This window comes from Chionomys nivalis, chromosome 20 (assembly GCF_950005125.1).
Source record: "Chionomys nivalis chromosome 20, mChiNiv1.1, whole genome shotgun sequence".
In the NCBI taxonomy this organism is placed as follows: domain Eukaryota; kingdom Metazoa; phylum Chordata; class Mammalia; order Rodentia; family Cricetidae; genus Chionomys; species Chionomys nivalis.
This window is the reverse complement of record NC_080105.1, coordinates 17074016-17095614: the sequence shown is the minus strand read 5'-3', so window position 1 is coordinate 17095614 and position 21599 is coordinate 17074016. Positions and strand designations below refer to the sequence as shown.

The following is a 21599-nucleotide window of genomic DNA, read 5'->3' as shown; positions in this document are numbered from 1 at the left end:
TTTTCTTTGAAATGCTAAGTGGGCATGACTAGGCCAAACTCCACAGTCCTACCTGTTGGCTCTGCCCAGTCCAACATGGCGGAGGCATGTTGTGTGCCTCTGAGAGCCAGGCACACTGCACCAGTTCCAGGGTTGTAGTGGGTCTGTGTCAGCATTAAGCAACTAGTTGTATGCTGTTTACAAACCCTATTGAAGCGCTCTGCCTCCTGAAACAGCCAGAGCTCAGTTCATATTGGTGGCACAAAGAAGGAAGCTGCCTTTGTTATGCTGAGTCAGTAATCCAGCTGGCTACCAAAAAGCCATGCTTCATTCTGTTCTTTGTGTCTAGAATCCCTTTCCAGGTTTTCTCAGGCTTCACGTGGATGTAGTCAACCCAACATTGGTATGCCAATATGTTCTCATGAGTGGTTGTCTAGCATGTGTTTTAGCTTTTGGACCAGGTGTTAATCCCAAAGACTGAAAACAAGACCGCTACCTTAATTTTTAAGCCGAATTAAAGCAAGTTTAATAAATACTGGTTAGGATGATGAACTCTGGTCAACTGCATTCCCTGTTTCCCAGAAAATGACAACGAATTGCATTTTGGAGCTTTATAAAGGTAAACCCATAAGGTCCAATCAATGGTAAGTGTATATCTGATGTAGAAGATATAAAATGTACAAGAATGTCTTGAAACTTCCTGCCTACATCCAGTCAGGAACAAGTATACATCCTTCCACACACATCCTGCCTATGTAGCTCCCTCCTACATGTTATTAAGCACATCCAGTGCAATTAGTTCAAATAAAGTTGTTCAGGGAGCTGAAAACAAGTGTCCTGTTATCTTACATTAACCACAGACTTAAGCATCTCAGGAATTATCTGTCTTGGGGCAAGGGGTTCATAAGTTAGAGGCAACTTTGTTTCAGGAATCTCTTAGGGACAATAATTAAAGCAACATAACTTTAGCTCTTTGGAAAAAGAAAGCAAATAATATGGTATGGAAATTTTATATTTCACTTATGTGAAATACATTTTTATTTCATGCATTTAGAAATTATATTGAAACATAGCTGAATATTTATAAGATCAGAAAACGTATTTTTTTCTCAGAGGCAGGGAACAAAATGGAAGAGGTAACAATGTAAGTTCAGCGGCTTGGCTGGCAAGGAATTTTCCAGCATGTGAGGTTCAGCTTATCATGATGAGTAAGAGCTCCAGTCCTACCTGCAGCCATTGAGATTCAGTTTCTGTCAAGATGACAGCAACATCACACAGTTGTTTGTAATATTCATATTTTTCTAAAATACTTTAACTTTCCTCTAATTATATAATTTTCTACAATCCCAACCTTGTATATTTATGAATCTTAATTTCTAGGATGAATTAACTTATGTGAAACATTAAAATCACTCATGGAAATAAATTTTCACCGTGTGAATCTGCATTCCGTTTTCTTACGCATTTCAGAAACAAATTATAGTATTTACCAACACTCTAGGAGAATTGCTGGCATTTGATTTTGACTATATTATAAAATTGTGGGCAGTGTTAGTGATTTTCTGTCTTTCAGTTTGAATTTACTTCATAGTAATAACAACTAAATGTACCTGATTTTCCATCCTGAAGAAAACATCTGACTTGAGAAGGTCCTTCTAGCCCGCTTCATACTGATTTGTTTAAAGTATTGACATCCACAGAGATCTTCTGAGAACATATTCTTTCTTTAATAGAGCACATTTTCAAAGATACTCTGAATTTGAGGTCAGACAAGTCTTCCCCTAAGTCTGGAGGCACAGGGGGGAGCATTGGAGTACTCAATAAGGTGCCTTGTTGATGTGGGATGTCCTTCTGTATATGTGCTGCTTGTATTTGTTAATGAATAAAGCTGATTTGGCCTATGGCAGGGCAGAATAAAGCCAGACTGAAAGCATCACTTAGGCATATTATCCAAGCAGTGTTTTAATTAATATAGATGACAGTGATTATTTTGGGTCTAGGTGACTGGGAAACGAAAAAGCAGCCTCGGCCTACACTTCGTGTATTACTCAGCTTTCTAAGAACTATTTTCATTCAAGAAATGTTATGAGACTCTGTGACTATGGTCATTAAATTACAGGAAGTTCCTCTAGAGTTGAGTATCTCTGCAAAAAAAGGGGAAAAAATGGGACCATACACAGAATTGCTTAAGAAGTCAATGAAAAATGAATTTGCAAAGAATGTTCCCTTTGCAACACAAAAGTCAAAGCTGTGCTGCAGAGGGGTCAGGTTTCTTCATCACCCTGAATCCAAACATCCCCTAGATGAGTCCTTCCTCATGTCCTATCCCTAATTTGTTAACCAATTCTGAAAGAGCAGGTTTCTCTTTCCTATTTGTTGATCTTGCACGTTGAACTACCTCTTCTGTTTTCCCTTCCCTAAATGTGGGAATAATAGGCATGAGAAAGAGGCTTCAAGGCCTTGCTCACCTTCTTTTGCTTTTACTTTTCTTCCATAGTATTAATCTATTTAAACATTTCATTAGTACTCTTTTTCAGTTACACTACAGTAAACTAAATACAGTTAACAATTAAAACACACAGAGTTAGGTTTGATTTAGATATTTTAATATGACATGAGCAGAATTCAGGCATTATAGTCATTTAATAATTAACTCTGACATTAACATAAAGTCTAAAAAATGTTCTGGAACTTTCCTATGACCTTTTAGGTATTTTACACAGAAAAGAACAACAACAAAAAGTTTGCGATTTCTTTTGAACAGGAGAAAAAATAATCTCAAAAAAATTGTCATTTCAGTAGAGAGAAAAATCTCATTTTAGTTTTGTAGCAAGGTAACATTTCAACCTGTTTCTCATATATATGAAAACATTTATTTATTTACTTATTTATTATGTATAAATCTTTAAATATTAAGCATCATTAATTTAGATTTTGGGAATCTTTTCTAACACTCATGCTTTTTAAATTTGCTTCACAGATTTTGTTACAATGGGTCATTTTATTTTTAGAACAAATATTTTTTTTAGCAAAATAATGTCATATATCTTGCATATAGTTATTTTTCTGGAAGAGTCAAAGTTGCATAAAATTTTAATTTCAGTACTTTTCTTATCTAATAGAGAGACATATGATGTAGAATATCTGGCAGTTTTTTCTGTGAAGCATGAACTCTGAAGGACCATCTCATCTTTTGGAAAGTTTAGTAGTCATTTTTTTGTGGATCTTGCATGTCTAGTTCATACAGCATATCATAAAGCAGAAAAAGGAAGAGTAGTTTCTTGCCAAAATGAATAGCCTTTTTACACTGAAGGCAAATTTTACAAGGAGTTTCTTCAATGCCCATCTACCTCTCAGAAGTAATTTGTGCTGCTAGAAGAAGAAGACATGTCTCATTGTCAAGAAAAGTCTAGTTTTTAAAACATTTTGAATGTCATATTCTGTAGGTCTTTGAAGTGTTGAAGATACTCTATCTAACTGAAATATATCTCTGTATATTTAGAAAACCTAAATAACTTGACTACAGTTTGACTATTATAAATGACTATCTAATAATCTGTATTTCTTATTTATGCATTACATTTTTAAATGAGCAGCACACACAATATCTTAAACAAAAGCAGAAATACATATTCACAATCTAACATATTGACCTTAAATTTGTATCATAGACCAAGATCCATACCAATGCAAAGTATTTAATTCTATATCATATCTCCCCCTTTTTTAGGAAGAGATTGTCTGTGATCATTTAAGTACTTATAATTAATAAATGAAAATAGATATTTATAACCAGTCATTTTGCAGATTTGGACATTGCTCTATTCAAACTGCTGCTTGCTGGGCAAAGTATTTTAGGGTTTACAGAGACCTTTTGAGCAGTGTTCCATAAAACTACATTAGCCTAGAAGAAATCCATAGGTTCCAATCTTTCGTGGAAACAAAAACAGAACCTCATTTCCAAAGTATTATATCTTTAGACTCAAATTTTGAAGTCAAGATACCTTTAAAATATATATGTTGGTTTAGCTTAGCAACCCATACAATGAAATGTCTCTCTGAACTTAGCTCATTCACAGTCAAAAAATTCAAAGAAAACACAATAATATATACTGACCATACTCTTTGTATATTCTTTATCTTTACGTGGCATTTTTACTCTATTACTTTTTAAATAATTATTTTATTACTTTTACACTTTTAATATGTTTGTCATTTTATAACTGTCTATACTCTTATTCGCTTGTTCTCAAGCCTATGAACATTTTGAAATACACTGTGTCTCATTTAGAGGTCTTTTATGTCTGAATTTGTCCTATTGTGTATCTGAAATCCTTTTCTGATAAGGAGCATTTTAAAATGGCAAGCAATGTGGTTGTGGTTGCTCAGGATGCTGTCTCCTCCTCTCTTGGCATTTCAATATGGCATAGGTATGTTTACTACAAGCTCTGGGACTGTTGGGTGGGAACTATGCTCACCACCTCAACTATGGGAAGCATTGTGCAGCACAGAAACTGTTTTTGTCTGAGTAAAAACTACATCTGCCATGCAGCGTGCTGTGTGGTCTGGACATGTCTCCATCTATGTTGGCAGGAATCTGCCATGCTTTCCTGCCTGTGCATGCCTAGTAGACCCGATCTAGCTGCTTGCCCATGCTGTAGTGCTGAGTGGCAGGCATGTTCTCAGCTGGTTTCCTCTTAAATCCTAGTGGGTATACAAGCACCCAGACCAAAGTCTGTGGCTGGCTAAGCAGGTTAGCCCCAAACATATGCAGACCATTTTGCAAATGGAGACTGCTCATTCGTTTCCTGACTGCTTAGAACCGAGTAAGTACCCAAACATAAAGCAAAGTATAGAAAGGTGAAATGCCTTCTTATTTTTACTTTTGTTAAAGCTGTTGCTTCGAATTCATTTCCATAACATTAATTTTGATATTCCTGTTTTCTGACTACATGTAGATATTATTGGATGGGAATTAAAATTACAAACTGAAAAAAATTGTTCTATTCTTTCCAATAAATTCTCCAGTCATATTCTCCAGGTGTAGCTTTTGCCAACTTTCTCATGTTAATATTAACATAAATTGTGGAGCAAATATGGAGGAAAGAGCTGAAATGAAAAAGAAGAATAATTACAAAACAGATTTGTTTTCTTATTTCTAATTTTCCTTCAAAAGATGTTTGAAGTTAAAACTTCAAAAGTTTTAACTATTCAATTTGCATTTTGCTGAAGCATCTGGGTACATTAGAGCCATGTTTTCAAATTTTGAATGGGGGAAATTAAAACATAATGGGCCATACCTTTAAATGGAAGCAAGATCAAGATGGCAAAGCAACCAAGGTGTGGCAGGTATTCCACACAACTCTTAGATCCATGAAGAACAAGGTCAGACACATATTGGAAAATCTAAAATCTGATTTGGAAAAGTGCATGAGCAAGTATAAATTGCAGACATGATGAGTTGAGAAAAATCAGTTGTACCTGGTCAGTGCCATTGAAAATAAACCTGGTGTTTCTCAGTTGCATTAACTGGTAGAAATTCATATTCAGTAAAGAAGAGGGCCTGAATTGGGAATGTTGATGACCAAGCTTTCTCCTCAAAAATGGTCATACAGGGAAATGGGCTTAGACAACCAGTTTCTAAATTGCTCAGACCAGAATACTTATGGTAAGAGGGAACAAGACTAGGTATTGAGCTGTTAGAAGAACTTGGATACATTATCAACATGGTGCTGAATGTGCAGATATACAATCTAAGAGTTAGGAAGTAGTATAGCCTTGTGTGGATACTGCAGAAAGGTGAAACAAACTGAGTTACAAGGTAATAGGCCCTAGAAGGAGGTGCTGAGTAGTCCATGAAGATGGCAACTATGTTTCATTGATGTTACTAGGATGTTGGAATTTCCAGGGTCCAGGAAAAGAGCAGGAGGGGTGAGGCAGTGAGACCATAGAGAGTTATGTATATTGTAAGTGGCAGAAATGGAGCCCAAATGAAGCCATCACAATTCTCAGATGCAGATACAGAGCTGTAGAGTTTGGCATTTCCCTGCTGGGTTTTGGTGTTTCTTCTGTCTAGTCTTTCTTCGCTATCCTCCTATTCTTCATTTTGGAATGATAATACCAGTCCTGTTTTATTGTATGTTAGGTGTAGATGCCTGTAGCAGTATGTTATCTCATAGATAAGAGGCAGCGTTGATTCAAGGGAGTAACTTCAACTGAGAAATTTTGAACAGTCTTGAGACTGATAATAAATATGTGGACTTTTGAACAACTTAAATACATTTTACATTAGGAGCCTCTTGGTGGAAAAGGAAGAAAATTTTATCATTTAAAAGTGATCTGTTTGGCTGTGAAGGTGACAAGGGATGAATTTGTGCTTAATCTTTATTATAAATTAGCCAGGATTTAAAATTACCAGAAAGACACACCTCTCTGGGGCATCTATAGAGATATTTAACTAAAGAAAGTCCTACCCAAGATGTTTATAACAACATCCCATTGACTAAGGATCTAAACAGAATAAAGATAATAAAGATAAAAGAGTTGAATATTTACCTATATCTCTTCCTGAGAGTGGCCACAATGTGTACAATTTTTCCTCCTGCCACAAGAGTTAGAAGTATGTTTTGGCATTATGACTTCCCTGCTGTGATGGACCCTACACTCAATCTACAAGCTTTAAAAGACACGCTTTCTTCTTTGCATTGTTTTTGGCAGATGCTTTCATACAGATATTAGAAAACTAGCTAATACAATCAATGATATTCAGTAGCAAGTCTTTTAGAAACAAGACAGAAATAGAATCATGCCCTGGGCCTTAAGAGTGAGAATATTTGATTTCCTTTAAACGCAATGACACCATGAATATAAAACGCACAAAGAATGGAGAAGTCGCTTATCTGACTGACTCACTATCAATCCGCATTACTGAGTATGATACTTGAGTTACACATTTTGTTTTTATAATATAACTTTGAAACACGTGGTAATCATAGGTTTTTCTGTTAAGACGAGAGTAATCTGATATTTAGTTGACCAAATCTTATAGCCTTGACATAAGGATGATAAGCCAATGTAAAAAAGGAAAACTTTGCTTGAATCTTGACTATTGTAAGAATTTCACAGTATATTGTTTTAAAATTTAAAAAGTCAATAATATAACTTTTTAAAGAAGTGAACAAATTGACAAAGTTTTAAAAATCATTGTTATAATTTTCATAAAAGAGCATTCATGCATAAATATATGTTGTTGAATATACATTAATCCAATCACTGTAAATCATATCCACAGAGGGACAACTGGATGCTAAAAACACTTGCATGGGCTTTATGATTGTCAGTCGAAGGAAGTAGAGTTCCTTTCTTTTTATTGTGTTATGATTTCCAGGTTAATGGGAGTTTGAGGCCCTTGTAACCTGTGCGTTTAATTCATATCCCAAGATTTTATTTTATTCTTTAAATTAAAAATATAATAGTAAAAGAAATATGCTGGGAATCTTTTAATAGACTGTAATAGAGCTTTTATACAACTATGAAAGGAGTGTGGCATTTATTTCCTTGGATCAGCTTGGAAAGTATGGTAGAGATGATCATTATATGCAAACTCCTCAGACAAAGAGCCTGCTCACAGAACTGGATGATGTTTTACATCGCTTCTCACACACCAAATGTTCCCACAGTGAGAGAAAATGATGGAGTTATTTCAGCCCCAAGGGTATATGAAGGCATTCTAATCCCTTACCACAATATTGCTCACTTTGTGTCATGCTGTCCTCACATTGAGAGAAAGATTGAATTTGGAATCAGATGGCTTAAAAATAATGCCCCATTTTAATGAAATAGGCGCCTTCTAGGTATAACAGGGAAATTCATTTATTGAAAACAAACATCTAAAGTTAGGAGATAAATTTCCTTTCTTCATTTCAAGTAATAAAATAAAACAACCAGATCATTGCTTATTTTGGTGTTTCTAATTATTGAGACATCTGGCATTTTCTTCTTTTATTAGGAACATGTAACTTTCTCTATAATGAAATTTAATTATGTACCATACCACTGCTAAGTGTTGTTGCAATTTTATCAAATAACATCTAATAGTTTGGGGTACTTTTATCCTATGTATTTTAATGTATAATTATAAATTTATGTGAAACTTATTTACTGCAATAAAGTTATTACATTGCTTTATTCCTCCAGAAATGTCTCCATTCACTTGAGAGCACAGTCAACTGCAGGTACATTCTGAGCCTCAGGAACACTGCACATCAGGCATTGGGAGTTAGCATTACCCTCAGAAAACTTAGCATCTACTGGAAAATTTCTAATCATAATAGATTTCTGATTGCTGGGTAAATGAAACTTTTCAATTGTAATATCTCTAACAAAGCAATATCTTTCTTCCTAACTAAAATAGTTTATTTATTTCAGGATGACTTTATATAAGAATCTGAACTTAGTTTAAAGTAGATAACAAAACAAAACAAAATTATTATCCCTAGCAATTAGGAGAATGAAAATCTAAAACAACTTTGAAATTTCATCTTACCCCAGTAATAATGGCAAAGAGAACAAGGGAAATTACCACTTCAGAAAAAAAAAATATTGAATATTTGACAAGAAGGTATCTTAAAATGTTCAAAAATTAATAGCTAAAACAAAGGGAAATGTATAAATTAAATGTAAATGATTTATACATTTACACAAATCAAAACCTTAATGATTTGTAATTGTGTGATGTTGTGATTTGTTGTGTAAATGTCTGATATGCGACCCCTATGCAGATAGATACTCCTATGCTGAGAACAGTCACTCTACAGGAACATGGATTTTATTTCTACCTGACTTTAAAAATTCCTTGTTGTGATTTCTTTAAAGTAAATTTAACTATAATGTACCAAGTTTTTCTTTATAATTTATTTTCTTGGTATTTGTCAAGTATTGTGTTCGATTAAATTCTTCTCTCTATTATCGGGTAATATTCATTAGATGTAGAGATCTCTCTACTCTTCCCTGAGCCATCTCTTTTATTTTATAATCTTCCTTTTCTCTGTGTCCATTAATTATGTCTGTATTAGGCTGTTTGGTGATGGTTCATAGCTTTTTTCGCAGCCTTTGCTGTCTCTTTCTACTCTAGTTTTTTCTCCTTTCTCAGAGACACTGCCCCTCCTCAGGGTCTGAGCCCCTATAGCTCAGAACTCAAGATATTCTCCCAAGTGTTTCTTAGTAATAGAATCATTTCAGTTTTTTTTTTCAGTTTGTTCTCATGACAGTCATCTCTTTTCTAAGAAATTAAAGAATTCTATAGGAGATAAAAAGGCAGGTGGAGGTGCTTTTATCTCTTGTTCATGCCCACCTTCAATTCTCAGTTAGTTTTTCTATGTTCCTGCCTTGACTTCCTTAAGACCTTTGTCAGAACCCCATGGAAAGGTGTCAATAAAAGGGAAAATGAACTTCTTTATCTGACTTTCAGGAGTTACTTATTCTTGTGGTAGAACCTCATCAAACTTTAGCAGCTCATGAAGAACTTTAATTGGATTCTTCTTATAAACTTTAATTGGATACTTCTGTGTGGTATTTCATGTCTCATATAATCAAGGACTCAGTTGGAGGGACTGTATTATTTTTGTATATTTTAGGGTGTAATATTTCAATGGTTCAAATCATTGGTGGCATTTTATGAAATATAGGATTTACTGCTTCAGTAAGGTTAGTGAATGGACACATGTCTAATAGCACATAGCTTGGATGCAACCCAGTTCAGTCATTTCATGAGCTCCACTGCTCTCCAGTGCAACCTGTTACTTTTCATTATACCACAATGATAATTGTAAAAATAACTACAAGAGGAACTGAAGTCAGAATGAATAATATTGCATCATAGATATTCCTTCTCTTATTAATAGTTTTATGTACAATGCTACAATCACTGTAGTTTTATCAAGGCATAGGATGCATGAGAATTGTTATCAAGTATGTGTTAGTAATGATTTTGTGTAAACAGTATTCTTCATTTCTTCATATGAAAATGGATTCCATCAGCTTTTGTTATCCATAATGTATTGGAATTTATAATGATCTAGTATCAGATAAGCTTAAACAGAGATTAGCATAAGTAGCATATAATGGCAATACCACATTCCATTGAATGGTGACTAATTAGTAACAGATGTCTGGTTAGTTAATATTCAAAACTACAGGTAGACTTTTTTATGCCTTATGGACCTTGAAGCAAATTTCCCAAGTTGAAGTTAAAATATTGCATTTATAACTACCAGTACTTCCACTCTGATCTTCCCCATGTTAGTGATTTATTTTACTTTTTGATGATGGTTTCTCACATCCTGAACTAATAATGTTCTCTGTGCGTGTAGGATTTGATACCAGTATTTTGCCAATTTGCAAGGATTCACTTGGATGGATGTTTAATAGACTTGATACAAACTACGACCTGCTATTGGACCAATCAGAGCTTGGGAGCATATATCTTGATAAGAATGAACAGTGCACCAAGGCTTTCTTCAATTCTTGTGACACATACAAGGACAGTTTGATATCTAACAATGAATGGTGCTACTGCTTCCAGAGACAGCAAGGTAAAACTGAGGCTACTATGGTAAAATTAGTTGACTTGAATTTCAAATTTCATATTTCCCTCATTATAAAAAATATTAGTATTAACCAATGCTTCATTCATTTTAGTACATTTTTTCTAATGTGAATGTTTAATGAAAGAACAAATAAGTACCATATTGAACAAAATAATTGTGCTGAAGATACAAATATTCTAAATAAGATAGAAATAGTAATTAATATTTTATATTAATGTATTCCATTATAGTTTCCATTATGAACCAGCAAGTACCACACAGAGATATGAGAACATAGATATTAAAACTAATCATTGAAATTAATTTGCTAACTGCTCTGCCTACAGTGTAAAATAAATGGAGTTTTTATCACTATACTGTAGAGTTTTAATGTTCCATTTCGTGATCTTATTAAATGAGTTGCATGAACAACGGTATTCATGTGAAGTTATTTTTACTCATTTTATTTTCAAAATTACTTAGTCTTTCAATCTTTCCAAAATAGTTTAGCTTGTTAAAAATTCGCAAGTGAGAGAGTATTCCAGAATTCTGTGAGAAGTGAGATCAAAAGAAGAGCAACAATGTCCTTTGTATGCCCTTTAGAATAAATTACATATTTTTATATAATTACCTCACATCCCCTTTTCTCTTTCTTCTCTTCAGTTTCTCCCAGGTGCTACCCTCAAACCCCTGCAAATCTAATTGAGATAAAAATGCACTTTACATTTAGAATCATACTTCTGAATTGAATTTAAATATGTTATATATTAAATACATGCAGGCAAAGCACATAAAAATGCTTCACAAAGGAATTATTATGTTTGTGCTAACTGAATCAACTGGAAATAGGTTGCTATAGTACAGCTAATATTGGGTGTACTTTTTAAACTTGATGAAAGATGAAAGAATAAACAAGATATTTAAACAATTATTACCATACTTCATAAAGAATTATAGGAATTGCTTTGCTAAGTAAATTATGTGCATTTAGTAATAGTCCAAAAATTAAGGAGAAAATAATTGTCTACATATTGATAAGAAGTAAATACACCATATGTTTAGTTAAGGAAGAGGCCATAAAAATCTTTAAACCAGCTTAAGGTAAAACAATATGGGTGAGTATGGAAGTTTGGAGGATCTGGGAGGAGCTGAAAGAAAGAAAAATCATAATCAGAGTTTATTTTTTTTTTAAAAAAATCGATATCTAATAAAAAAGAAACAGCAAAAAAATTAAAATTGAAATACATTATTAAAATTTTTGCAAATACAGATTATTGGCTTAATTACATATGCATTCTACTTAAACAGGTACTCCCCAAAATGCATTCTAGTCATTAATAGCTAGTGTACCTTAATTAGTAAGTATATTTAGATAATAAATTCAAGTATATTATTATTAAAATGTATTTGTTCATACTTGTCATACTTTTCTGTATTTTAACAGTTGCTGTTTAGATTTTGTTGTTTTTTATAATATGTTTTCCATGTTTACTCATGAATACTGAAAAATACATAGACATGAACATATGTGTAAAATCTACAAAGTTAATTTCATTGAATCTGATGGTGCATAGTGATCATGAGAGTCTAAAAGTTGGGAATGGTACATATAAATTGTATGAAAATGTTTGAATTGAAATTATTAAAAATTTAATTTTAAAATTATTTTAAAACATTTTTTCTAAAACACATTTAAAAGTTGGCGGGATTTTGGGTGCATATCAGTATTAATCTCCATGTTCATTTTGTAAAAGTAAAAGAAATCCATTTCTCCTTTACAGCACATTAAAGAACTATTTTTAATAAAATTGGAAAGCTTGGTTAATGTTATGTCAGTAAGGTAATAAAACCAAAAGTTTTATTTGACATTTCAGTGTATCTTAATTTATAGACTTTGTTTTAAGGGAAAGTTAAATCAGATCAATTTATTTTTTTTTTTTTTGTTTTTTTTTTTTTTTGTTGTTTTTCGAGACAGGGTTTCTCTGTGGTTTTGGAGCCTGTCCTGGAACTAGCTCTTGTAGACCAGGCTGGTCTCGAACTCACAGAGATCCGCCTGCCTCTGCCTCCCAAGTGCTGGGATTAAAGGCGTGCGCCTCCACCGCCCGGCAATCAGATCAATTTAAAAATAAACTGAAACAACAAAATAAGTTACATAGTATTTGAAAATAAATTACTTTTTATTCCTGTAAGATACAATATTTTGTTCTCATGTACTGATCTAGTTAATATACAACTTAAACACATTATGTATTCTTTCTTTCTGCTATATTTTTAATGATTGAATTATTTTGCACTTGGCAGAATAAACAATTTCAAAATTATTTGAATTGTATTATGTATTTAATCTTTTTATAGAGAGTATTTAGTATACAAGAATAAGAATTAGTTTGATATTTTTGTATCATATGTCAGATATATTTTTCAATCTCTACCTTTCTCAAGGATAAAAATTGTTCATTTGTTCTGATAGCATTCAGTTAACTTTTGAACAAACATGTTAAATTACAGTAATATATATGGTATTCATAACTATTTAGACTATTCAAATTCTCTATACATGCATGTGCTCATTTGAATCACTGACATTTAATACAGCACAAAATATATACTTAGACTTTGACTTGTATATTCTAAGTTTCTTTTTGAATCTTGACTTATGACAGTTTATATTGTATTTTGGTCTTAAATTACTTACACATCTGATTACTTACACATTACTTACACATTTGCGTAACTAGAAAGACAAAGATACAACAGTAGCAACATACAATAACAAAAATGGGTAAATGTCCAATATAACTTGGAAGAAGCAGTATCGTTTTCATAGATTATTTTATAATGAAAAACGATTACATTTATGTAATTATGTAGCAAATCATTATGCTACATCATGTATCTGTACATAGCTATTTCGGCGTACATGTTTATTATGATATCCACACATATATATCCATGTGCTACAATGATAATAAATGAATAGCATGCATATTCTCGTGAGATGAAAGTCTCCCTTGAGGTTGAGAGTTTGGCAGGTACACATTTCTTGCTTAACGAAATCCTGGAAGTATTGTGTTTAATGTCATTGCAGATCCACCTTGCCAGACAGAGCTCAGCAACATTCAGAAGCGACAAGGGATAAAGAAGTTCCTAGGTGAGCCACAGTTCATTCTTCTGGAAGTTTTATTGATTATATAAATAACCCCAGGGAAGCAACAACATAAAATCAATATTAATCCAACAAAGACAGGCTGTGTTAAATTTCATCAGCAAAATTTATGAACTTTTGGAAAGTCATTACTTTTATTACCTCACTTATTGAAGGATATGTCTGTTTTATTGCTCCAATATCACGTTCATTTTGAAAGCTGTTAAAGACGAAAGGGATTTAAGCAATACTAAATTTACGAATCAGCAAAAATATCCATTTTTGTGGTTAAATGTTTAACAACTGATGGAATCATACATTATTACCTATATTAAATATAAGCAAGTGATTATATACATGGGGTGAAAAGTTCTCTACTTTAGAAATCAGGAGCAGGACTTCTAGTGGTTCTCATTTGTAAATTTCTAACTTTAGATTTTAGTAAGAAAAATTTGATACAAATGTAGGTAGTAGATAGATAATAGGTACATAAAGAGAGAAAGAAAGAGAAAATGATGATAGATAGATGATAATTGTATATTTTAACTAAACTCTTAAAATATTTTTAATATTTGACTATCAATATATCACAATGCTGTTACATTTCCTTAAAGTGTATATATACATATAATTACACATTATTAATAAATTTCGTTTGAAGTCATTTTAAATTGGAAACATTCTAAAATAGAGAATATATCCTACATGTCTTTTACCTGGCTCTTTCCTCCCTTTTCTTTACTTCTGTAAATTATCATAGTTCATTTGTAAAATTTAATCACTTATTATTGATACAATTTAACTTGGATTTGGTCAGTTCCGCCACTGTTCATATTTTAGCATCGTGAGTACCTTTGTATTTTCACAGTACGCAGAACACTGTGAGTATATATTGAAGCATCCATATTTTAAGACTTTACAAAGTCTCAGCATCTGAGTAATACACATTATTTTATATAGCATTTATACAATTAAAATACAATAACTTTAAATTGGAACATTTTTCATATTGCTACAGAATTCTTGTCCCAGGGCTCATCATTCAGTTAAGGGGTTGGTCATAAAATGCTTTAGGTGAAAAACTGATAATGATATTAAAAAAAAAACTAGCAGAATAATTGTCTTTTTAAACTGTGGCCAGCTGCTTGTGATGATATAAATCATGACTGCAAATAATAGACCAATGCACGAGTATGTTTCTGCAATCCGGAGTTGTACGTCATACCGTGAAAGAACACCATTAACTTCAAATAAATAATTTAGAGTTGATTAAGGTCAAGGAATACTGGAATCTGTTGGACTGCTGGCTTTCCTTATTTGAACTTCTTTTAAAAAATCACATTTAATGACCACCTGGGAAGATTTTACTTACTCTTCTTTCATGATTCAAGAAAGTAGATATTAGAACACTGGGTGCCTTGACTGTTCTTTCTGAATAGGGTAAGGTCATGATATATACCTAAATTGGCCAGCTTTTCTGTCAAGGTAAGGCATTCTATGTTTCAATATGAAGATCAATTTGCATTCAGGTCGGTAGTGCAAGGGCTATACTTACCAGTGACCTCTTCAAAGTTTCTGACAATTAAAAAAATTGCAACATTATAATATTTTAAATATGTAACTCTTAAAAAAACATTTTCTTGTATTTCATGCCCTTAAGTCTGTAGAGCAAATTCACAAATTTTCCACATTGGTAAATTGGTCCATGTTGTTCACATATTTCAAATGAATTACATTTGGATTGAACATATCATATATTTAGTAGACTTACAAAGCTTTGTAGGGTGTAAAATTACCATCCTGCAGGTGGTAATAGAAGATAACATTCATATTTTGTCTGTATACTAGATGTTTTTTAACCAAAAGTCTATGACTATTCTGTTCATATAAAAGAATAAGTTGGGGAGAAAGGAAAATATCTGATCATCGAGAAGTTGTGGCTAACATTGGAGTATTTGTTAAAGAATTTTACTAAGCTTATAAAGGACTAAATATTAATCACTACATGTGTACTGTGTGACTATGTCAGGGTCTACTAGCAGAAGTATCTTTTTCCCCAGTATTTATTGGCTAGACTTTCAGCCTAAGGGGTGTGGTTTGTATAATAGTGAAAACCAAGAGACCCTAATATTTGCAAACAGAGAAGATACCACAGAATATGCAATGGTAGAAATATATAATGGCATAAGACACAGAAACATTCACATATTCACACACACATGCACATAATACATGCACACACACAGAGATGAATTTGTACTGTAAATCATACTCTCATATTTAAGCCTTAACATGGAAAGTGTAGGAATAGAAGAAGATTTCAGTTGGCATAAGCAAAGTAACATTATATTGGAGAAAAACATCTTGATGTGCAATAATATTTGGAAGGTATAAATGAAAATTTAAGTAAACAAAACAAGAAATTGTCAATGATAAGACAGTTGAGACTTTTGTATGCCATACTAAATGTTCTGAATATTTAATATAAGCACAGAATCAACCATGTTTTGATTTAGGACATTAACATAATGACCACCTAAAGATACACATTATTAACAATCGTTTTTTGCATTTGTGCATGTTACCATTCATTTCACAGGACAGTACATCCCTCTCTGTGATGAAGATGGTTACTACAAGCCTACACAATGCCATGGCAGCGTCGGCCAGTGCTGGTGTGTTGACAGATATGGAAATGAAGTCGTAGGATCCAGAATAAATGGTGTTGCAGATTGTGGTAAGAGAAAGGCTCACAATTCCACAACACACAATTAAATAGGTCAAAGGCTCAAGAACTTGTTCAAGTATTTAACAAAGGCCTACTTTATTCTGATTATCAAATACATAGAATATATATGAATGTTAGGGGTGAAAAGAAACCAGTCCTTGTGTATTGTAAATTTCTATACTAACAATAAAAATATACAAAACAGATACGTTTAAGTATATTGAAGAGAATTAATAAAAGTTGAGTTCCAATTTGTACTTCAAGTCAAAATGTCTGTTACAAACAAAGCAAACATCTCTTGTTCTAAGTCTGTAAAATGTAGGTGCATAGTCTGTCATATACAGATAAAGAAGACATTCTCATTAATTCTAATCTAAGTCTGTAAAACATAGTGCACAGTGTCTGCAGATCCATGTGGACAGGTTGTCTCTGAAGGAAACGCTTTGTGTAATATGAGCCTCACCCACCAAACCAAATGAAGCCAACCCAAACAAAGCACAATTTCAACTCTACAAAGTGTGAGATAGACTTAATACATTACTTGTTTCCTATGTTTATATATGAAAAACATCATTTATATGTTAAATGATAGTTTTAGTTAAAGTTCTAATTATTTTATGAACATGTATTTTATGTATCTATATAAAGATTATGTAAGAATTTGGCATTATATGTATTTTAAAGTTTCCAACTTTTATCAATTTTTTTTCCAGAAAGTAAGATTCAAATCAGTGTTTGTGTTAAACAGAAAATTAACTATACAGAACACCTTACTAGAGTACCCTCCCAACCTCAACAATGGTTTAAACGCAAACCTATCATGCTGTTATGATTAAACATTTGGTCCCCAAATTTTGATGTTACTTGGGAATTTATGGAGCTTTTAGGATATGTCGTCTATTGGACACTGCATGTTAGGGCTGAGGTCAGCTTCAGTATGGATATCCACTTCCTGGTTTTCCACTTAAGATGCATCTGTTATAACTTCAAAATCTCCTTCCCTATGTTTCAGCTACTCTTGTTATTCCAGCCACCATGTTTCCCTGCCGTGATGGATCATACCCTCTAAAATTTAGCCCCAGTAAAACATTACTGTATTTCTTCATATTTGCCAGATACTTGGTCACAGCAAAAAGAGAAGTAATTACTAAAGCCCGTAAAACAGATCTAATGGGTTTATTGTTACTATTGCAATAAAAATCATAAAAATTAAGTAGTCAGTGATAGCATGTCTCTCTTATCTTATGCAATTTTAGACTGATAAACAAGGATTATTTAATAAGAAACAAATAGTAGATAATAGCAAATAATCTTACACGATTGTACCTTTATGCCTTGCATTTATTTATTCCACAACATTTTATAGCTTGATTTGGGTGTTGGGGCCTTATACCCATATGATCAAAGCAGCAACTAGGATTCAATACCTACCTTACACAGTATTAAGAACTAAAGAACATACCTTTAAACATGCATCTAAAAATACTTAGATAATTTATGGCTTTATCTACCTGTCATAATAGTATTGGATAAAGAATTTTAATTTTTATGCTGCCAATGAAAATTATATGCAATTGATTTACAATAAGTGACAAAAATTACTTTGGAAACCTTATTGCTTGGTTTTCTTATACTACTGCAAATATAATACGTTAATTTAAGAAACAGTTTATTGTTCCTATAAATGGCAATTTCTGTATGATATGAAGTTAACTAATTTATAACCATATAAATACATTAATAGGACTTATGAAAATTAAGACAAAAAAGACAGTATCATTTGAAGACTTAATATTTATTAGAGATATAACAAATCTATGAGAGTTGCTATCTCTAGAAATATTAATAGCTGACTTTAAGTTAATCTGAGTATTAATTTTCTGTTGCTCTAGTAACAACAGAGAAATCAATCTTACTAAGCTGCTGGCTTAATCGACACAAGTTTATTATCTTTCAGTTCTGCATGATACATTACAACAGATCTCACTAAACTAAGCATCTATACTTTAGTAAATTATTGCTATTTCTAGAGACTTTTTAGAAAAATCAATTTCCTTGCTTCTTCAATCTTTTAGAATTTTCTGATATTCTTTTACTATGTATCTTTCCCTCCAATTTGAATACCAAAACCTGGCAATCTTTTTGAACATACTTTTATAGTTACATCTGTAAATTACCATTTTCTAAGAAAAAAAATTGATTAACTAGAAGAAAACAATGGTAAAATTGCCCAGGATAGTCTCCTGTTGCAAGGTCAGTAGTTGAATCCTATGTATAATTGCCTTTTAATCTTAATTTGAAATTTAGATTTAGAAAGTTTATATTTCACTGTGATATCAGTTCCACCTCATATACTTATAGGAGAAATTTAGAGACATATATAAGACTCTTAGTTTGTCATGAAATTCTACAAAATTTGGGCTCAGATCAAATTTACTGAATTGGAAATCTTACACTGTGCAGTGCTTTGAGGATAAACATTTTAACAAGTCAGAGTTTTAACACACAACAGTCTTCCCAAGAATAGATTTTTCTCATATCTTCATTGAGATAAACAGCAATTTTTCTTGTTTGATATAATTCAGAACTCATTTCTTAGTTAAATAAATCTGGTGTTTGCTTTTGTAGCTATAGACTTTGAAATTTCTGGAGATTTTGCAAGTGGAGACTTGCGTGAATGGAATGATGATGAAGGTGAAGAAGATGACATCATGAATGATAAGGATGATATTGAAGATGATGATGAAGATGAAGAGGATGATGATGATGATGATGGGGATGACCATGATGGATATATTTGATCAGTTACAGCAAAAGTCAGCAATGTCTAAATTTTTAATATTTACAAAATAATAGCATATTGAGAATTTCCTTCTTATCCCTGAACAAAGTGATCCTAAACCCCACATATATTTTGTATAATTATTTCGAATATTGAAGCTAAAGTCATAGAACATTATGTTTAAATAAGAATTATTTAATTTTGGTTTTTATATGCCTTAGAAAAAAAGAAAACACATATGGGTTGTAGCCTGAATAGAGAAAGTTGTGAAGACTACTATAACAAAATTTTTCATAAAAACACACTATGTAATTGTTCCACAAACAAAAACCAATGATTGTGTGCTTGGGATCATATTTGCTGAAGTTTTATGACAGATTTTATAAGTTAAATTTATAGCAACTTACTAATGACCTAAATGATAAGGACTTTATCAATTAAATCAATTCAAATTGGGTATCTTCCCAAACTTATGGCAGGGAGAAGAAGACAGATGACACATGTAAGACCAAGTTACCACTATTGAGTATTTATTAAGTGGTGATCTTTTTAATTATGAAGTGATTCCGGATCTGATTAGGTCATTTTGTAATGTTAAGTATGGAAAACTATGGATTCTGAGAGACAAAAGTTTTTCTTCCTACTTTGTAATGCAAATCACATTGTGTATCAGGTAGATTTTTAAAAATATTGGTAAACATTATTTCTAGATTTTCTATCTTTGCAATGAGCATCTGGGTACAGAACTTTATTTAGGAAGAAAAAGATTCATTTCAACCACTTTTTAATTAAATATGTTTCATTTGACTGAAGATCAAATTTGAAAATATAAATTCTCATTTTTTTGTTTAATATAAAATTTTGTGTTTAATCTTGGAATCATGACATTTTTGTTAGTAGTGCTGGAATTAGAGAATGTGTTGTATGGTGCCTTGCAAAAATAGAAATAGAAAGAGTCAGCATGCATACCGGTATAGGATATTAGGCAATATTTAAGCACACATAATTAACAAATTATTGCTATTAAAGACACTGCTGGAATGAAGAAAATGGAATATGTTTCTTTCTTTTTTTCTATTGTTACACAATCCCATATGGACTTGTTTATAATTATTGTGAAAAGTAGCATTTAAGATTTAACTGTAACAAAAATTATTTTGTTCACTATACAACAGTTAGCATGTTCATTAATTGTGTCTACATTTTGACATACCACCTCCTTCGGGAATATGAGACCATAGTTTTGTGCTCAGAACAGAAACAGGAAAACCTGTTGAATTTTACATATTAGTATCTTCCACTTCAACAGTGAATTTACAGATTTCCTGGAATATTATTCATAGACATAAATTTGGTGAACTTGTTCTATCTAATTTCTATACATTAAATGAAAACTTCAGTGTTGACCATACATAATATTTAAGCTATAATGCATTCTCTTTTTTTATTGTTTATGTATAGTTTACAAAATAAAGAATCTTCTAACCAAAGTAAGCAGTTCCTTAATGATTTTCTGGCATACATAGTAGCATGAGGAGTTTTTAATTTGTTTCATGAATCTGGAAAATAACATACCACAACAACCAAGTCAAGAAATGTTTCGTGAGTTTACTTTTTCAGTTTCTAAACCAGAATTGTTAGTGTCTTAAGGACAGTTAAGATTATTTTTGTTTGTTGGTTAATTTTAACGTGTTCACTTGTTAAAATATTGCAAAATAAATAGTTTTCTTTCCAAAAGAATAGCATTTTAACATTTATTCTGATTGCATATTTCTTAAAATATTTACCTATAGTTCTTAATAGACTAATTGAAAAATAATTGGATAACTTTATCAATGATAATTTTGTGTGAATAATAATATTTACCCTGAGGTTATCATGAAAGATTACAAATCAAATTACATATAGCTATTTAGCCTAAAACCATGATCTTGAAGTTAAACTTTCTTTATACTGTCATCATTCAGAATTCTAGGAAAACAACTAATTTAACAATGAATCAAATATGGAAAGAATACAGGGCAACAAAATTACCAAGATTAACAAATGTTTTCTAAATTATTTGTGTACAGTAAATTCATTTAAACGTATGTGCTTAAAGTTTAATTTATGGCAGGTATTAAGTGCCATGACCAACATGTAATTTACACTGTATTTGTTAATTCAGTAAATTTCTGTCTGGACATTAATTTCCACTACTATAGATATTGGATGTTTGTGTTACACTAGTTATTATTCTAGTTCAGGAGATTTAGTATTAAACAAAATATTCATGCAGATGAAATTCTAGTATTCAAGGTGGTCAATATACATACATGTCTATTCCATAATCTGAAAGAGCTGCATGTTCTAATATAATACATCAACAATTGTATTATA

General features: G+C 32.0%; 1 protein-coding gene across 4 annotated transcripts in view; it reads left to right on the top strand.

Moving 5' to 3' along the window:
• Spock3 (SPARC (osteonectin), cwcv and kazal like domains proteoglycan 3) overlaps positions 1-20938 on the top strand; it is a 355207-nt gene extending 334269 nt beyond the window's left edge. For all 4 annotated transcript variants that reach the window (XM_057752524.1, XM_057752526.1, XM_057752523.1 and 1 more), the window contains exons 8-11: positions 10350-10571; positions 13654-13716; positions 16310-16447; positions 19067-20938. In XM_057752524.1, the coding sequence (XP_057608507.1) occupies positions 10350-10571; positions 13654-13716; positions 16310-16447; positions 19067-19239 (596 nt within the window). In that variant the 3' untranslated portion in view covers positions 19240-20938. The remainder of the gene's footprint in view (positions 1-10349; positions 10572-13653; positions 13717-16309; positions 16448-19066) is intronic.
• The last annotated feature ends 661 nt before the right edge of the window (positions 20939-21599 follow it).